Source organism: Capsicum annuum, chromosome 2 (genome assembly GCF_002878395.1).
Source record: "Capsicum annuum cultivar UCD-10X-F1 chromosome 2, UCD10Xv1.1, whole genome shotgun sequence".
Lineage (NCBI taxonomy): Eukaryota > Viridiplantae > Streptophyta > Magnoliopsida > Solanales > Solanaceae > Capsicum > Capsicum annuum.
In genome coordinates, this window is record NC_061112.1 from 147,217,061 (window position 1) to 147,236,088 (window position 19,028).

The 19,028-nt window shown below is 36.8% G+C and overlaps 2 protein-coding genes across 14 annotated transcripts; one reads left to right on the plus strand and one right to left on the minus strand.

The window, feature by feature from the left end:
- Nucleotides 1-462: 462 nt before the first annotated feature.
- Nucleotides 463-16,147, plus strand: LOC107860366 (histone-lysine N-methyltransferase SUVR5). Of its 13 annotated transcripts, none has more exons than XM_016705695.2 (13): nucleotides 463-842; nucleotides 3,498-4,058; nucleotides 5,123-5,425; nucleotides 5,538-5,648; nucleotides 7,357-7,455; nucleotides 8,167-10,980; nucleotides 11,116-11,277; nucleotides 11,568-11,684; nucleotides 11,774-11,877; nucleotides 11,965-12,102; nucleotides 14,940-14,987; nucleotides 15,305-15,392; nucleotides 15,652-16,147. In XM_016705695.2, exons 2-13 carry the CDS (start codon nucleotides 3,597-3,599, stop codon nucleotides 15,757-15,759), a joined length of 4,554 nt encoding a protein of 1,517 aa, XP_016561181.2. In that variant the 5' UTR covers nucleotides 463-842; nucleotides 3,498-3,596; the 3' UTR covers nucleotides 15,760-16,147. The 13 variants fall into 13 exon arrangements, with proteins under 13 accessions (XP_016561181.2, XP_016561180.2, XP_016561184.2 ...); XM_016705694.2 differs by having other exon boundaries at nucleotides 3,515-4,058; XM_016705698.2 differs by having other exon boundaries at nucleotides 3,576-4,058.
- LOC107860367 lies at nucleotides 16,140-17,139 on the minus strand. The gene is made up of 3 exons (XM_016705702.2): nucleotides 16,838-17,139; nucleotides 16,457-16,744; nucleotides 16,140-16,344 (listed from the first exon to the last, which is right to left on the minus strand). The coding sequence occupies exons 1-3, from the start codon at nucleotides 16,992-16,994 to the stop codon at nucleotides 16,265-16,267; spliced, it is 525 nt and encodes a 174-aa protein (XP_016561188.1). The 5' UTR covers nucleotides 16,995-17,139; the 3' UTR covers nucleotides 16,140-16,264.
- Between the last annotated feature and the right edge of the window lie 1,889 nt (nucleotides 17,140-19,028).

Consider the following 19,028-nt stretch of genomic DNA (forward strand, 5'->3'; position numbering starts at 1 on the left):
CTTTTAAAATTATAACTATGCAACATTAATTAAAATGGAAACAATAATACTCCAAAGATCCATACTTAATTATGAGGTGTAAATTTTCCTTTACTAAATAACTGTCCAAAAAAGGGGCAATCGTTGAAAATGAAAATTTCTCTAAGCACTTAGCGGTCCATCAAACGGCCCATTAAAGTACCTGTCTTCCAAAATTTCGTGATTCGAAATTCCCATTTTAACCTTCTTCAAAAGTAATTAATAATAGGCTCGGCTGTACTTTATTGCACAACATCCAATCAGTCCCTCAACGCATCTCGATGTCTCATTCTTAAAATTCCATAATTACCCCTAATTTACCCAATTATTTCCAAATCGACACCCACTTCACGTTACGAATTCCTCATTTTCTCATGCCTTAGAGCCCCTTCACCTACCCCCCCCCCCCCCCCCCCCACCCCCAAAAAAAAAAAAAAAAAAAAAAACTCCATTATTAATCTACTTCGATTTTTTCCCCTCTTTCGTTATTTTTCTTTTTTAATCTAAAGTTTCGTATTCAACTTTATCATCATCTTGCCCCCTGTTTTCTTTCATCCCTATTAAACCACTAGTATAATATTTTTGGACCCTGGTACGTGCCCATTCAACCATGATTTCTAAGCTTAAAAATCTGGTCACCACGCATTTATTATAATATCATCTACTATCTTCCTTTTTTTTTTTTCCCCCTAACACTGCAACAATTCCTTAGTCAAAAATAAAATAAAATTGACACCCCCACGACAATTTCTAATCCCCCCTCTCCCAAATCTGCACCTACTGGAAAAATATATCCTTAAAATTTCTTGATCTATACTGTAAAGGTACATTACCTGTCATCTCTTTCATGCCTGTATTTTAGCTTAGACAATATTAGTGTTGTTCATATTATACATATATAATATATGTTACATATTTATTTTTATGTGGGTTGCCATGTCTACACCTAGGTCTTCATACCCAAATACGTCAAACAAATATGAAAACCCTTAGCACCAAAGCATAAAACCCACTTCCTTTTGATTTAATTTTTTTATTTCTATCTCATTAATTTTCCCTTTTTAGGGCATGCACGATTGATACATACATTTGGGGGTAGGTCAATTGAATTTGGTACTTTTTTTTGATTTGGACCTACCTTTTTGAATTTTATTTGTTCGCTAGGGCTTATCGTGGTACATTCTTGATCTGTTACAAATTCAATTTGGATACAGTTAGAGTTCTTATTCTATTGCTGCTAATTGGTAATTAAATAATGTAGCTGCTTGTAATTGTGTTTGATTTGTTAATTTAACAATTTCATATACAGGTGTGTGAAGCGGTATCTTCGATTGTATCGAATGTCTTGTTTAAAGCTAATTATTAGTAACAGTTATCGTATACAGCTTATTGTGCACAATTGACATGAAATCTGCTAGTGATTCAGTGAATGTCGTTAGTTACAGTTGAAATTGGATTGAATTATAGTCGAACTTAAATTGTTTAGCAGTCCATTGAAGCTGGACTGCGAAGCAGATGCTGAGATGGACCGACAACTGAAGCTTGTCGGTTGACACTGTTGAGTCACAACAGTTATCGTATACAGCTTATCGTGCATAACTGGCATGAAATCTGCTAGTGATTCAGTGAATGTCATTAGTTACAGTTGAGATTTTGGATTGAATTATAGTCGAACTTAAATTGTTGAGCAGTCCATTGAAGCCGGACTGTGAAGCAGATGCGGAGATGGACCGACAACTGAAGCTTGTCGGTTGAAACGGTTGAATTATTTGTTTCCAGAGAGGGATTTCTAAATCGATTAGAACTTGAATCACAGCGATAATTTACTGATTTGATTGATATCGATTGGGGATTATTTACTTGTAGTTTTTCTGCACGTTAATATTTTCTAGTTTTGGTTTTAGAAATTATCTTCTTCTTGGTAGTATCGCTATTACTGTTGTTCTTTTACATCATCTAATAACATACGCCATTGTTTGTTACTCTTTTGGGGAGGTGATTAGTCTAACTTACTAGAAAGTAAAACAGATTGTCCCTCCGTTCATTTTTACTTGTCCAGAATTGATCTCTCACAGCTCTCAAGGAGCAATAAATAGGATGACAATTTTATTATATCACCCTTTGAATTATTAAATTCAATATTTTGGGAAATGACTATAGTTTATATAAAATATAATAAGGGTAATTAGGAACTAAGTGATAAATTATCTCTTGTTTTCTAAATCGGACATGTAAAAGTGAACATCTATTTTTAATATAGTGGTGAAATAAAAGTGGACAGAGGGAGAATTAAGAAGGAAACTATGAATTTCTGTAAGATAAACTATGCTGCATTTTTCCTCGCAAATTTTCGGATATAAAAGATAATTCTCAGTTTTTCATCCGGATGCGCTCTTGGAATCTGTTATTTGGAAATAAGCAAGGATAATATTTAAGAACATTATTCTTACTATTTTATGAAAAACTTTGAATTTAGAATTTGCTCATATTATGTTCCTTTTTATTATACGCCCATTAGACATAACTCATGTCCTTTTCTTGAAGAAAATTATATATATGCACCTCTGTCTGTTTGTGCATAATTTCTTCCCCCTTCTAATGATAGCTTTGCCTTTTGAATTTGAAAAACCTAAAATAAGTCGAGTGACCAGATTGTCTAAATGAAGTACAATTATAGTGCTAATCGTTCCTTACAGAGTTTTGAGTATATGCTCAAGTTTCCTCTCAAATGCTTTGCAATTTTAGAAGTGCTTTTTTTCTTAAATGTTATTTGATCAGTAGGATAAACGTATGAATTATATGATGGAGCCATAATTAGTTGAAGATTTTGAAAGACATTCAGCTACAGTACTAAATATTAGAGGCAATATGATAAAGATATACATGTTTGGAGGTGATAAAATTCTACATTCGATCTAAAAGAAAGTGATTTTTAACACTAGTCACTAGCAAATACTCTGGTGAAAGTTACCTTCTTATATATTATTTCACCAAGACAGGATCCATAGGAAGAAGCCCTAATAAGCCCTTTTTGAAAGTTAAAAAAGGGCAGCCCGGTGCACTAAAGCTGCCGCTATGCGCAGGGTCCGGGGAAGGGCCCACCACAAGAGTGTCTTGTATGCATCCTTACCTTGCCTTGCATTTCTGCCAGAGGCTGTTTCCAAGGCTTGAACCCTTTTTGAAAGTTGACTGGCATAATTGCCGGAGCAGATTCAGCTGGCCTAGACACCACATTTATGATAAAAAAAGATTCAGCTGGTTTCTTATTTGCTATTGTTTTTTAAGTGCAAGCTAAATGGATTTGTAAGAGTTTAATTGAATAGTTGAAAAAGGTGCATGTTTTGGTGTATCATAACTTTTTGTATTTGGCGCTGGAAAAAGTAACTTCTTTTTATACTGCTTATTGATAAGAACATAAACTGTATGTGTGTAGTTTGCTTTGGAGGTTTTGTATATTTGTTTATTCTTAGTATTTTCAGATTATTTGTTCAACCAGGGATACTAGTCAGTTTAGCATATAATATAGAGGTTGAACTCGTTCAGTCATCGTATGGCAGTGAAGATTTTTTTCTGCAATCATGGAAGTGCTCTCATGTTCCAATATACATTATGTCACGGAGTCTGATTGCCCTCAACAGGGCCCTGGAGCTACTCTTATGTATGGTGGAAAACCAGACCAACTTGAACATGCAGAACAAGTTCAAGCCAGTGATTTGAAAGTTGATGATGTAGTTCTTAATTCGGAGTGTCAGGAAGAGAAAGCAGATGGACGTCAATTCGCTGTCGAGGGATTACCAACTGCAGATGGGCTTCATACTAAAGATGCATATTATGATTTTGGGGGAGATGGACAAATGCAGTGCAGTGATTTCCCAGATTCTGGAGATGACAATGTTGAGGAACATGACCATGTTACAAGACCTGGTCTGGTGCCAGAGACCATTGAAATTGGAGTCCCTAATAGTAGCCAGGTGGTGGGATCCTCTCCCTGCGATTCCAAGTGGCTGGAAGAAGATGGACCTCTAGCAGTATGGGTCAAGGTATTTATTAGTATTTGGTCATTTTATCTCTGTATATATTTCTATAACCTACTTGCTTAATTTTCCTATTTTGATGAAGACCTTTTTGGAGTGAAAGATCCTTTAATTTTTGTGTTTACTAGAATCACCTTTAAAAGGGGATAGCAAAATAACATGTTCCTGTTTGCCAAAGCAAGTGGTTCTCGGTGAGATCACGAAACTGATTAATGGGGCATCGGAGGTCTTAAACATAAGGCAGCGCCATTAAGCCATTTTGTTGCATGGAATAAACTTTTTCTTAAATTAAAGTTCTGCATATCGATTACCCAAGTTTAGCGAGTCTAGGACATATTCTTTTTTCCAATTCAACAGATTGAAATGTTGCATTAAGGGTCTTTGAATTGGTGGGATCATGAAAATACTTACTTCTCCTGATACATATAGATTTTGGCTGATTACACAGATTCTCTTTCATTCCCTTTTTTCATGTATTGAGAGGGATCTGGCAGTTTCTCATTTTGTATTAATAATTGAATCGCTGGAATTACTGAGGAAGGACATTTGACACTGCTTCCTTTTCTTTCGTTATAGTCAAGTACACCAAGATGTTGTCAAAAATATGTAGATGTATGTCTCAAGACTCTCAACCACAATAATTTACCAAACTATCCTAAATATCTCTACAAAAGGGATCCTCTCTTTAGTACAAGATATAAATGAATAAAAAATAGAAGCAAGTTGTTATATCAAGGAATGGATGAGATGGGGCGAAGTCGACTTGTCAAACTGATGTTGTACATAAATGGCTGGTAGTTATCTGTCCATCTTGAGTAGCAAATTTGTGTTGACTTTCTATGCTCAAAAATATTGAGGAATAGCTTAATTGTACAATCTGATGTTCTTTTGTAAATTATAATTTTATGGAAGCACATTGCATTACCCAACTTCAATATCCTCCTCGACCCCCCCCCCCCCCCCCCCCCCCCCCCCCCAAAACCCCCCGAATAAAGAAAATTAAAAAAAAAAAAAAAACTGAAACAAAAATGGTTAGTGATGATTCTCTGTTTGTTTTGAATATTCTGCAGTGGAGGGGGTCATGGCAAGCAGGAATTAGGTGTGCAAGAGCTGATTGGCCACTATCGACTCTCAAAGCTAAGCCTACACATGAGAGGAAAAAATATCTTGTGATATTCTTTCCTCGCACCAGAATTTATTCTTGGGCCGATGTGCTTCTCGTTCGCCCAATTAGTGAATCTCCGCGTCCCATCCCATATAGAACCCATGAAGCTGGGTTGAAATTGGTGAAAGACTTGACTCTTCCTCACCGCACTGTCCTGCATAGACTTGCTATCAGCATACTGAATATAATTGATCAATTACGTGCTGAGGTTTGCTTTTGAAGCTCATATTATATATAGAGACAGACATTCACATTTGACTCATGCTTGTTTTTCACTTTGTTATAATATTTTTATTTGAGATGTTACTTGACTCATGTAGGCTCTAGAAGAGACTGCTCGCAATGTGATGGTATGGAAGGAATTTGCAATGGAGGTTTCCCGCTGCAAGGGTTATCCTGATCTTGGAAGGATGCTTCTGAAATTTAATGATGTAAAATCTCCCGTCTTTGAAGCTACAAAAGATGCATACTCTCCCCCTCTTTTGTGTTTCATTTCTCGAGCACTCTTCTTGATGTGGTTCATTACACTAAAATCTGGTTCCTGATCTTCATTGTTGTTTTTGACTCTGTAGTGCCATTCTTTTGCTTCTATCTTTAAATAAAAATGGTAACGTATGTTATGTGGATTCTTCTTCTTTGGATGTTAAAGAGCCATTGATCTTAAAGTGTCCATTTCTTTGGATGTTAAAGAGCCATTGATCTTAAAGTGTCCATTGTGTTTAACCCTCTGCTCTTCTTTAAGCTAATTAGAACAACCACTACCCAAAGGTTGATGTGTCCAGGTAGGCTAGGCTATGTTACTGGGAAAACATCTATACTTTGGAATCTTGAAACTAGCCAAATGTTGACAAACTCTAATGTTGACAATTGACTATTGGACGAGTGAGTCAACACATGTCCTTAGCATGTCTCTAGCATGGGTAGAATGGGAATGTGTTTTAATGTGACTTATCATGAAGATTTTTCCAAATGGATCACTTGAGTTAATACTTTCTTTGATAGATATAATAATGAATGCAACAATGTATATTTGTCCATGCTACACTATGTATATGTTTTTCAAGTGGAGGGTAAAATGAGTTCAATTTACAAAACATCATCGCTAAACCCCTTCCCTTCCGAACAAAGAGAGAGAGAAAAAGGAAGAAAGACAACAACAACAACAACAAACCCAGTGTATTCCCACATAGTGAGGTCTGGGGAGGGTAAGATGTACGCAGTCCATACCTCTACCTCTAAAGAAGTAGAAAGGCTGTTTCCGATAGACCCCCGGCTCGAGACACGGAATACTAAACAAATTCATAGTAAAGCATGGAACAAGATGGCATAACATAAATACGACACCCACAAGTAATAGTAAACAGAGAAAAGTAAACAGATTCGTAATAAAGCAAGAAACAAGATATCATAACAAGAATAATACCCCCTCCAAGTAATTCCCTACACTAGCGACCCAAACTGACCCTAGCCTTCTGCCCTAATTCGCGTCTTCCAGATCTTCCTATCTAGGGTCATGTCCTTAGTGAGCTGTAACTGCTCCATGTCCCGCCTAATCACCTCTCCCCAGTACTTCTTCGGCCTACCCCTACCCCGCCCAAAACCATCCAAAGCTAGCCTCTCACACCTACGAACCGGGGCATCCATGCCCCTCCTCATCACGTGTCCGAACCATCTCAATCGGACTTCCCGCATCTTATTCTCCACTGGAGTCACACCAACCTTCTCCCTGATAGTCTCATTCCGAACTCTATCCCCCCTAGTCAGCCCACACATCCAATGCAACATCCGCATTTCTGCCACCTTCATTTTTTGAATGTGGGAGTTCTTAACTGGCCAACACTCCGCTCCATACAACATGGCCGGACGGACTGCCACCTTGTAGAATTTGCCTTTAAGCTTGGGCGGCACCTTCTTATCACACAACACCCCCGAAGCGAGCTTCCACTTCATCCATCCCGCCCCAATACGGTGCGAGACATCCAGAAAAAAAAAAAAAAAAAAAAAAAAAGGGACAAAAATGTATACAGGTAAAAAGCCAAAACAAATAACTGGGATTCGGAATCAAGGTTTGACTCCTCATACCTTGCACTGTACTTATTCTTGCTTGTGCCTGGATAACACAATTACTTTCTTCTGCAGATGATACTGCCGTCGTATAAAAAATCATCTTTGACGGTGTCTTGGATTCAGAGCTGTCAGAATGCCGATAGTGCCGAGACAATTGAAATGCTGAAGGAGGTAAATCCCTAAATGATGCTCATATATGAACCACCCATTCTGCTGTATGTCTATGGTCGTAAAAAGTTTATTGTTTGTTTTGCCATTCTTTCGTTGTATTTTGCTGGAGTGAAAATGTCATTACTTCTAATAGAAATAATGAGTAATTAACTATTATATATGTGTACCTGACTTCTTAAGATCGAGTTTCTGTTTCGACACATCTGAAACTATAGAGTTCTTACAGCAGCACTGAGGCAGTTTTATAGGATAGGTGTCGCTCTTTGGAGAGCTAATTGCTGCCATTGGAAGTGAAGTTTTGCAAGGACTGAAGTATGATTGTTGTTGACGCATAAAAACATGCTTCATTGCCCTTGCTTGCTCACACACATACCCACACCGAAAAAAAAAAGAGGAGCAAGGACCTAAACTACCATATGGTCCATATCATCAAGAAGCAGAATCCAACTTCCTCTTCTTACTCTCGAGATGGGGGAAAGGAAGTGTGTGTGTTAGTATGCTTTTTTTACTTTTTCCTTTAGTCATGTGAAGTCATCAAAGCTTGATTATGTCTGCAGTCGTTTCATTGATAGTACTTGCTACCTTCTCAATAACATTTTACCTTAATAGTAAACCCATTTGATTGAATAGGTGGTGAACTGGTCTTTTGAAATTCGTGATATTAATATCTTTGTGGCATGCGCTGACTAAAGCTAATATCTTGTAATTCAGGAATTGGCTGATTCTATACTTTTGAATGAGTTGAACTCACTTTCAAATGAAGGATTAGATTTTGATCTGAACTCTCAGTGGAAGAATTGCAAATCTGAGGTTATGAAATGGTTTTCACTTTCACATCCCCTATCTGATAGTGGAGATATTGAACAGCCGAATAATGATAGCCCGTTAACGATGGAGCTTCAGCAGAGCAGAAAGAGGCCCAAGCTTGAAGTTCGTCGTGCTGAGACACATGCTTTGCCCGTTGAATTTCAGGTGTCACATCAGGCTGTCCCTGCTGGATTTGATGCTGGTATTCTTGGTGGCCATAATAATTCCAAAAATGTATTGTTAGATTCTGAACCTACAAAGGATGATATATCTCTTGGAGAGGTTCCTCCAAGTGGTTCCCCTGGTAGTGTGGCAGATAGATGGGGAGAGATTATTGTTCAAGCAGACAATTCCAACATCATTCAGGTGAAAGATGTGGAACTGATTCCTATAAATGGAGTTGTTACTAGTAATTCCTTTGATCATGGAAGTAAGAATCGCCAGTGTATGGCCTTTATTGAAACCAAAGGAAGACAATGTGTCAGATGGGCTAATGATGGTGATGTTTATTGTTGTGTGCACTTGGCCTCTCGCTTTGCCAGTAGCTCCATTAAGGCAGAAGCATCGCCGTATGTTGATTCACCTATGTGTGGAGGGACCACTGTTCTTGGGACTAAATGCAAGCATCGCGCCTTAAGCAGCTCTCCTTTCTGTAAGAAACACAGGCCCCGAGATGAGAAAGGGTCAGACTCCATTTTGTCAGAGAGTAAACATAAGCGAAAGCATAAGGACAGTGTACCTAGATTAGATACCTCAAGTTGCAAAGATATTGTTCTCGCTGGAGCATTTGATCCTCCGCTTCAAGTTGATCCTATCTCAGTTCGACGTGGAGAATCTTGCATTAGGAACAACTTAATTGAGGCACCTCAGTATTTGCAGAACAAGTCTAGTGGTTCTGAGATGCATTGCATTGGTTTGTGGCCACATGGAAGTGAGCTTTGCCTAGAAAGTCCAAAACGACATTCATTATACTGTGATAAGCATTTACCAAGCTGGCTTAAACGTGCGAGGAATGGCAGGAGTAGGATAATTTCGAAGGAAGTATTCATAGAACTTTTGAAGGATTGCCACTCCAGGGATCAAAGATTGCATTTACATCAAGCTTGTGAGCTTTTCCACACACTTCTCAAAAGTATACTTTCTTTGAGAAACCCAGTTCCAAAAGAAGTGCAATTCCAGTGGGTCATATCTGAAGCTTCTAAAGACCCAAAGGTTGGTGAATTCTTAATGAAATTAGTTTGTACTGAAAAAGAGAGGCTGAAAAACATTTGGGGCTTTAGCTTAAGTGAAGATGCACAAGCTTCCGCTTACGTCGAAGAACCCACTCCATTATTAAGGATTACGGATAATGACCGGGATCATTGTGATGTCATAAAGTGCAAAGTGTGCTCAGAAATGTTTCCAGATGAGCAAGTGCTTGGCACACACTGGATGGACAATCACAAAAAGGAAGCACAATGGCTGTTCAGGGGTTATGCATGTGCTATCTGCCTGGACTCTTTTACTAATAAGAAAGTTTTGGAAACCCATGTGCAGGAAAGGCATCATTCACAGTTTGTTGAAAATTGCATGCTTTTCCAGTGTATTCCTTGTACTAGCAATTTTGGGAACTCAGAGGAGTTATGGTCCCACGTGCTCACCACACATCCTGCCAGTTTCAGATTGTCTCATACTGCTCAAGAGCATCATTTTCCCGCAGGTCAGGTGTCGTCAGAGAAGCCTGATATAGGCAAGTCCTTGTTGACGGAGAATGTCAATTCAGAGAACCAGTCTGGTTTCCGAAAATTCATCTGCAGATTTTGTGGCCTGAAATTTGACTTGCTACCTGATCTAGGCCGTCATCATCAGGCTGCTCACATGGGTCCTAACCCGGTTGGCTCTCATATCTCCAAGAAGGGGATCCGTTATTATGCTTATAAATTGAAGTCAGGAAGACTTAGCCGTCCGAAATTCAAGAAGGGTCTCGGATCTGTAGCATATAGGATTAGGAACAGAAATGCTCAGAATATGAAGAGACGCATCCTGTCATCAAACTCTATTATTAGTGGAAAATCTACCATTCAACCTAGTGCAACCGAGGTAGCTGGTCTAGGTAGACTGGCAGATCCCCACTGTTTAGATATTGCAAAGATATTGTTTGCTGATATTAAGAGAACAAAGCCACGGCCAAGTAACTCAGACATCTTATCAATAGCTCGCATTACTTGCTGCAAAGTAAGCCTCCAAGCATCACTTGAAGCAACATATGGCATTTTGCCGGAGCGCATGTATCTCAAAGCAGCAAAATTGTGTAGTGAGCAAAATATCCTAGTAAGCTGGCACCAAGATGGTTTCATTTGCCCCAAAGGGTGTAGACCTGTCCGTGATCCTTGCATAGTATCTTCTTTACCTCCCCTTCCTGATCAAGCGAATAGAACTGGAAGTATTCCACTAGATTCTGCTATAAGTGAGTGGACAATGGATGAGTGTCACTATGTCATTGATTCTCAACAGTTCAAGCATGAACCGACGGACAAAACTATCCTCTTGTGTGATGACATAAGCTTTGGACAGGAGTCAGTTCCGATAACTTGTGTTGTAGAAGAAAATTTATTTGCCTCCCTCCACATTCTTGCTGATGGCTCTGATGGCCAAATTACGACTAGTTCTCTACCTTGGGAGAGCTTTACTTATGCGACAAAATCGTTGATCGATCAATCCGTGGGTCTTGCAATAGGGGTAACTTACTTTGACTTCTAATGTTCCGTGCAACTTCCATTTCATCTGGCGAAGCACTGGAACAGGTGGTTTTCATAATGTTGCCTCACCACTCTCTCCCCTCCTCTCTAAATCAGTTTTTTCTCTTTTATGCAGGGTTCCCAATTGGGTTGTGCTTGTCCAAATTCAGCATGCTCTTCTCAAACTTGTGACCATGTTTACCTTTTTGATAATGACTACGAGGATGCAAAAGATATTTATGGGAAGCCTATGCGTGGAAGGTTCCCATATGATGAGAGAGGTCGGATAATATTGGAGGTAAAAGCTACATTCTTATAATTATTCTTTCATATTTTTGTGACTTGTAGTCCGTAGTGTTTTTTTTTGCTGATAATTACATACTCAAGGATGCCTTGTGTACTAGTGTTATATATAAAAAAAAAAGGATGCCTTGTGTACTAATCCAACTCAATAATCTGGATTTGTGTGATAATTGTGTTGGCTGACAGAGCTTTACAGTATGATCACCATACATGATGCTAGAAATTTTGTAGGGTGTGCTTGATTCGATTAGCATTTTGTGCCTGATTGTCTAACTTGATTGTCAGGAGGGCTACCTAGTCTATGAATGCAATCAATGGTGCTCTTGCGATAAATCTTGTCAGAATAGGGTTTTACAAAGTGGAGTGCGTGTGAAGCTAGAAATATATAAAACCGAGACAAAGGTAATGATTTGATCTGAAATTATTAGTAGTTTTGTTGCTCTAGCTATTTAATATTAGTTTCTCTAGCTATTTACTATTTTGTCTTACAGGGATGGGCAGTCAGGGCAAGAGAAGCAATCCTTCGTGGTACATTTGTGTGTGAATATGTCGGAGAGGTACTTGATGAGCAGGAAGCAAATAAAAGACGCAATAGGTTATAACACATTCTACTTGGTAGCCGAAGTTGCTTTGTTGTATGTCAATGCACCTTATTTATATCTGGATCCTACCTATTGAGTAGGTATGGCGTAGAAGGTTGCAGGTACTTCTTGGAGATAGATGCTCACATTGATGATATGAGCAGACTGATTGAAGGGCAATCTCCACATGTAATCGATGCTACTAACTATGGAAACGTTTCCCGTTATATCAACCACAGGTACTGTTACAGCTCTCTTGATTTGATTTAATCTCAATGTGGTCAATTTGCATTATATTTGGACGATCAGCTCCAATTTAAGTTTATTTAAGTGTAAAAGTAAGGCAATGTGGAATATTGTCTCGAAGTTCTTTTATAATGCCAAACAACACTTAAAATGGTCAGTTCATTAACTGAAGATTGACAACCAGTAAATCTATTATTACAACGCGAGCATCAAATTCCAGTCTAAAAGTTCTATCCCCTCCGTTCCATATTAGTTGTCTACTTTCTCCTTTACACGCCCCTTAAGAAATCATAAATAAGATAAAGTAATTTTACTAAGAGTTAATACATAAAAATGACCCTAAACTTGACATCGAATTATAACTTTGACCTTAAACTTTGATAGTGCACAAATAGGATCTTTAACTATTCAAAACCTGAACAAATATGACCTCCGATTTTGCAACCCCATGCGTGAGTCTCACTCGCGCCTATGTGGAAAGGTAATCCAATCACACGGTGCCACGTCGTTAAAAGGGCTGACTTGGAGAGGTCATATTTGTGCAGTTTTAAATAGATAAAGGTCATATTTGTGCACTGTCAAAGTTTTGCTTTTTGTGTTAAAACGACGTCGTTTTTATTATTACTATTATTATTATTATTATTATTGTTATTATTATTCTAATAATAATTTTATTATTTATTTCTATAGTAGCGCAGCACCTAACTTTTTTTAATTTAAAAAAAAATTATTATTATTATTTTATTTATTTATATAGTAGCAATACCTAGCTTTTTTTTTAATTATTATTGTTATTATTATTATTATGATAATTTTTTTATTTATTTCTATAGTAGCAGCACCTAAATTTTTTTTAATTTTAAAAAATTATTATTATTATTATTATTTTTATTTATTTCTATAGCAGCAGCACCTAGCTTTTTTTAATTAAAAAAAAAAACAGCTACTAGCAGGGATCGAACCCGCACAGTAGGCTGAAGGAAGCACCCAAGAAGAGCAAATAACACCACTGGGCTATCTAAGTGCCTTGTTTCATGTGGTTCAACATTAATATACGTACATAAATATACATTTTCTATCTTATATATATACAACGTAATTTCTTTACCGAGGGGGTTCGGGTGAACCCCATGACAATCATGTAGGTCGGCCCCTCGTTAATTTAATAACGTTTTAATAACGTTAATTTAATAACATTTTAATTACGTTAATTGGATAACGTTAATTTAATATACTACTACTACTATCCTTAATAACATTAATTTAATAATGTTTTATTAAAACTATAATTTTTTGATTATTAGTATAGTTTCATCTTTAATTTAATACTTAAATAAATAATATTTAGATATATTATATTACTTAAATTCGTCCTCTGCTTTATTATATATATACATCCCCGCTCGATTTTTTCATATGAGGCTGACCCGCCTAATTAATAAATCTTCAATATTGCTCTTTTTCCGCAATGACAAGAAATTAGATGCCATTTTCATCTTTGAGCCGAAAATAATGAAAAAATAATAGTGAAGAGTCATTTAAAGGTCATATTTGTGCAGTTTTAAATAGTTAAAGGTCATATTTGTGCACTGTCAAAGTTTAAGGTCATATTTATGTATTATTCCCTTCGATTTTAAGCTGGACATGCCCAGTTTTGTGTGTTGAATACGCGTTTTGTCACGTAGGATTGGAGGTCATATTTGTGCAGTTTTGAATAGTTAAAGGTTATATTTGTGCACTGTCAAAGTTTAAGGTCAAAGTTATAATTTGGTGTCAAGTTTAGGGTCATTTTTATGTATTAACTCTTTTACTAATTTATTCTTTATCCATTTCTTTGAAAAAGAAACTGTTGGTACTTATCAACTTGTTTAGGCTTTCAAAAGATATTAATTGTAGGGGTTAATTTTAAGTAATTTTTTCTTGATTTAGTAAATGGAAAAGTAATTTAGGACAAGTATTTATAGTAAGGTGGACAACTAATATTGGAAGGAAGGAGTACTGAATTTTTCTCCAACTTGCTATAAAGAGAGTCCTCTTTTACGCAAAAAGCACTGTTATGTAGTCTGCAAGGATACCATCACAATTTGTTTTTATGGGATGGAAGGAGTACTGTGTTTTACTCCAACTTGCTATAAAGAGAGTCCTCTTTTACGTAAAAAGCACTGATTTACTATCTTTTTATGTTTTTATTATTTGCTTGGCCAGTACTCTCTAGTGCTCAATTTGTTTTACTCAACTGTGTACAATGCATAATATCTGTTTTCAACCCCACCAAATTTGTTCTAAAATATGTCGGTTATTGAGTGATTCTTCAACTTGTTCTCACTTCTGCCTTTCTGTGCTTCTACCTCTCTGTGCTTCTACCTCATCTATCTCGGTATTGCTGAGATTTAATTTTAAATAGATTCAACTATGTGGGATTACATTGGGTATGCTGTTGTTGTATAGCTATGTGAAAGTGTGGTTTTGTGCAGTGTCTTACATCTTTTATTTTTTTGATGATTGTTGGCGTTTCCGCATACAATTTGCACCTTGGTTTCCTATAAAGTAGTTTGCTGTAGGGAATTAGTACTGATTTAAGGCTTCTCCATAAACACTGGTAGAAAACTCTTGCCTTTTGTTTTTGTAGAGCTAGATGGCTTATAGGGTCCCTCATAGAATGTAGAACAATTCTACTTGTTTAGTACTAATTGCATAGGACGTACTGAGTACTATAACCATGCTGTGCCTACATGAAAATCTTAATAGATGAAATATTCTTATTTAGAATGCATATGAAATTTGAAGGGGAGCCTTGGAGTAACTGGTAAAGTTGTTGCCATGTAACCAGGAGGTCACGGGTTCAAACCTTGAAAACAGCCTCTGGCAAAAATGCAAGGTAAGGTTGCGTACCCTGTGCATAACGGAAACTTTAGTGCACCGGACTGCCTTTTTTCTTAGAATGCATATTGCTGCTTGTCAGTGAAATGATCTTTCACTTAACAAATGTCGTATTTGTAACTTTAAGTTCTCTTCTGCCGTAAATGTAGCATACCCTACAAACTCAAAAAAGAAACAATTTGAAAAGTGAAATATCAACTGGGATCTTTGGATTTCCTGCTGCTGATCATGAGTTGATGTGTAATTTCATTTCACATTGCTTTCAGTTAAAGTTCTTACGAAAATGTTTTGCTTTCCTTTTTGTTGCAATTTTAGTTGCTCGCCAAATCTCGTGAATTACCAAGTTCTCGTGGAAAGCATGGATAATCAGCTTGCACACATTGGTTTTTATGCAAGTCGAGATGTATGTTCTCTCTCCTCCTTTTTAAATATTGATCAAGTGTCGTGCACAATTATGTCGGGCAGATCTTGGGAAAAAATCAAGATTTTTGCTTGTTCTTACTTTCTTCTTTGTACTGGAAATTTTGGGGCGACTTGATTTCACCTCAGCTAAAACCAGTTAATCCCATCACGTCTTTAAGTTTTGGTCTGATACATTGTGCTATGTTTCATCGCCTTTCATGACACTTAACATATTGTGCCCCATCGACTTTCTTGAGCAGATACTTGCAGGTGAAGAACTGACTTTTAATTATAGATACAAACTATTGCCTGGAGAAGGGTCTCCATGCCTGTGTGGATCCTCCAATTGCAAGGGACGTCTTTACTAAATCCTCTACTTAATATGTTGTGCATTCAGAGCTGTAGAGATTTGGAATCCCGAAGCCTGGTGTGCTTGAAGGAAGGAAAAAGGTTTGTAATCGTCCTTAGGTTATGGTTTGTGTGACCTAGTTTGTCACACCCTGGCTGTGATGTAATGAAATTTACTATCACAGGTTTTAGCTTTTTCTGATTCCCGTTTTCATCCTCTCTAGTTTCTGGGGTTACCCAATCTCCATTTTTAATCAGAAATGCATGGTTAAATTTCCACTCTCATAGTTGTGGCAGGTTTGCTAATTTGCTATCTCTCTCTGGAGTTATGCCATAGGCCAGGAACATTTGTTTCGTCCTTGTTGAACGTATAAATGATTGGTTTCGTATAAAGCAAGAATTTGAGTCTAGAAACTGCAGCTAGCAATATTCTTTTTTTCTTTCGTGCAAAAAAAGTTAGTACATCGGGGAAGGGTAACATTGAGAACTAAACTTGCACCCACGAGACTATAAAATGTTGTAAGATTACAACTTCATTTCTGGCTTTGAGGAAAAAAAGAAAGCAAAGGACATGCCGTAGCTTATTGCAACCAAGATCGACTGCCCTGCAAACAGAAAACAGATGGCATGACCTTAGTGGACAAGCAATAAAACAAAAATCGAACAACATTGAATACCCATATGAGAACCAAACCAGAGGTGGGGTTGAAAAATTACCAAATTCAACATGGTTTGAAAATGTTGTATTATTAGGGTTTCCTTTTCGCAGCAGTAAAGACATGGAGAGGATAACAAGTCCACTTCCAATCTTTTCCCTAACTACTCTCTCCCCCATATCAAATGACCAAATCCCAGATATTCCTTGATGAAAGACAACATCTTCAATGACAACTTTGAGGAATAAGATGGTCCCCATCAAGAGTGTAATTTTGGCTATTTTTGTGTACTCATTAACGATGTTGACGAGGCAAGCCAGTGCATACAGGGGAATCCAGAAGTACCAATCTGAAACCCAAAAACAGAAAGAGATCTACTGATGAGACACTTAGGAATCACAATTCTCAATAGCTATATGAAGAAAATAGAAAGGGTAATTACCAGGGTCATTGAATTGGAAAGACGCAGAGAGAGCAAAAAGAAAGGCCATTAATAGTGAAGAACAGCTAGGAACTGAAAATCTTGATGATGTCATGTGCATCTGAGGTTTTTGAGAAGATGATTCTGCTTCCATGTTGTATCTACTGGTCTTATTCATGTTGAGATTTGACTCCTCCTTTGCACTTGTGTCAGGAGGAAAGATTATCAAAGCCCATCATTGATAAACAAGGTTATTTTATTGTGAAATGAAGTTGACTAGGACTTTTAATTTGCATCACTTTCACAACTACGACTGACGACCACTATCGCTGTCAACCACTACTATCAGTCGCACCTATCACCTCCATTATTATAATTATATCCACTGCATCACGTTGCCACCTCCATCAACCATTACTACCTACAGCCAATCTCTACTTACCAACGCACAATTAACCATCATATAATTCTTCAGTTACTGTCAACTACTAAAGTCAACCAACTTCACCGCCACCACATCAGTCGCCGCAATCATGACTATCACCGCAATTATTACTCACCGCTAACACCTATCATTATCACTACCATCACTACAAACCATCTCCACCATCGCTAGCAAATATAAATACTTCGTTTTCTAATATTTAATTGTCTTGTTTTTATTTAGATATATTTATAAATAAATAAATCACACACGGTTAAATATTAAAAACAATTACTCTTAATTATTCATTGTTCAAAGAACATCTCAATTATTCAATCGTGCATTTAGATTCAACCGTTTTAATGTTAATTAGAGAAAACAAATGAGAATATAGCTATGGACAGTGCCCTCTTTATTTACTACACGAGCTTTGAATACTTGAGAGTTGAGATAGATAGTGGAAGAATAATGAGCCAAACTCTCAACATGAATCTTCCTCTTTTAATTCATGGGTAGTAGTTGAGTATAGCGGGAGCTTTATTGCATATATTCAATTAGAAGAACAATACCATAATATTGTGGTATATTTAGGCTTTTTCTGTATAAATAATTAATTTGGCAATTAAACAAGATTCTTAAATAAAGTCCAATTCCTACGATGAAGAGATTGAGGCTGTATTGAATTAGAGGGGCACATAGATTTTGTAAGATACCTCATCCCCACCCCACCCCCACCCCCACCCCCACCCCACATGGAACATATAGGAATTAGAATGACAGGAAATGCCAATAAATGGGGTCAATATTATAAGTAGCAAAGAGAGATATGATATATGCTAGTAGCTTAAAGAAAGTGGACTTCTTTTTGTACACTACTACTCATGACGAGAACGTGCTGCTTTTTCTCTTTATAATTATTCACAGTCATCATCACTTTGCACATCCTATAATTGCACGTCACTAGCAACAATGAGCCATGGTCCATGTTCCTATAAAGATAACTTTGGTCCCCATTTCCCCTATTCTATTTTGAATTTTCCTCAAAGTTCTATTGTATTGCACCAGGAGTGTCAAACGGGCCGGTCCAGAACCGGCCCTTCTATTTTAACCGGGTTGAGGGTCGGTTTTGACGCTAGATGGGCCGGGCCGGGTCCAACCGTAAAAAAATTAAAATTCATCCTAATCCGCCCACTTAATTCAACCCGGTCAAACCCACCAAAACTCGGTTAAAAACCGGTTAAACCCGTTTAAAAAATAAATAAAAAATTCAATATACACTACAATTATATACACTCTATGCACTCCAATATACACTATATACACTCCAATATACAATATATATTTTTAAAAGAATATATAAACAATTACACATATATACGTACCATTCAATATATAATTATATATGACTATACGTACTACTTTAAATAAAACATATACTATAATAGTATAATATATATATACACTACAATATATATATATATATACTTATATACTAATTTATAAAATATATACACATTTATACGTTAAATATATATGCTTATAGAAGATATAGACACATATATACGCACCATTCAATATTTATGTACTACTTGTCTACTTTAAATAAAACATATACTACAATATATATATATATATATATATACATAGTTACATACTGTTTTATAAAACATATACGCATGTATACGTTAAATATATACTACTTTAGAAGATATATACACATATATATGCACCATTCAATATATATGTACTACTTTAAATAAAATATATACTACAATATACATATATATA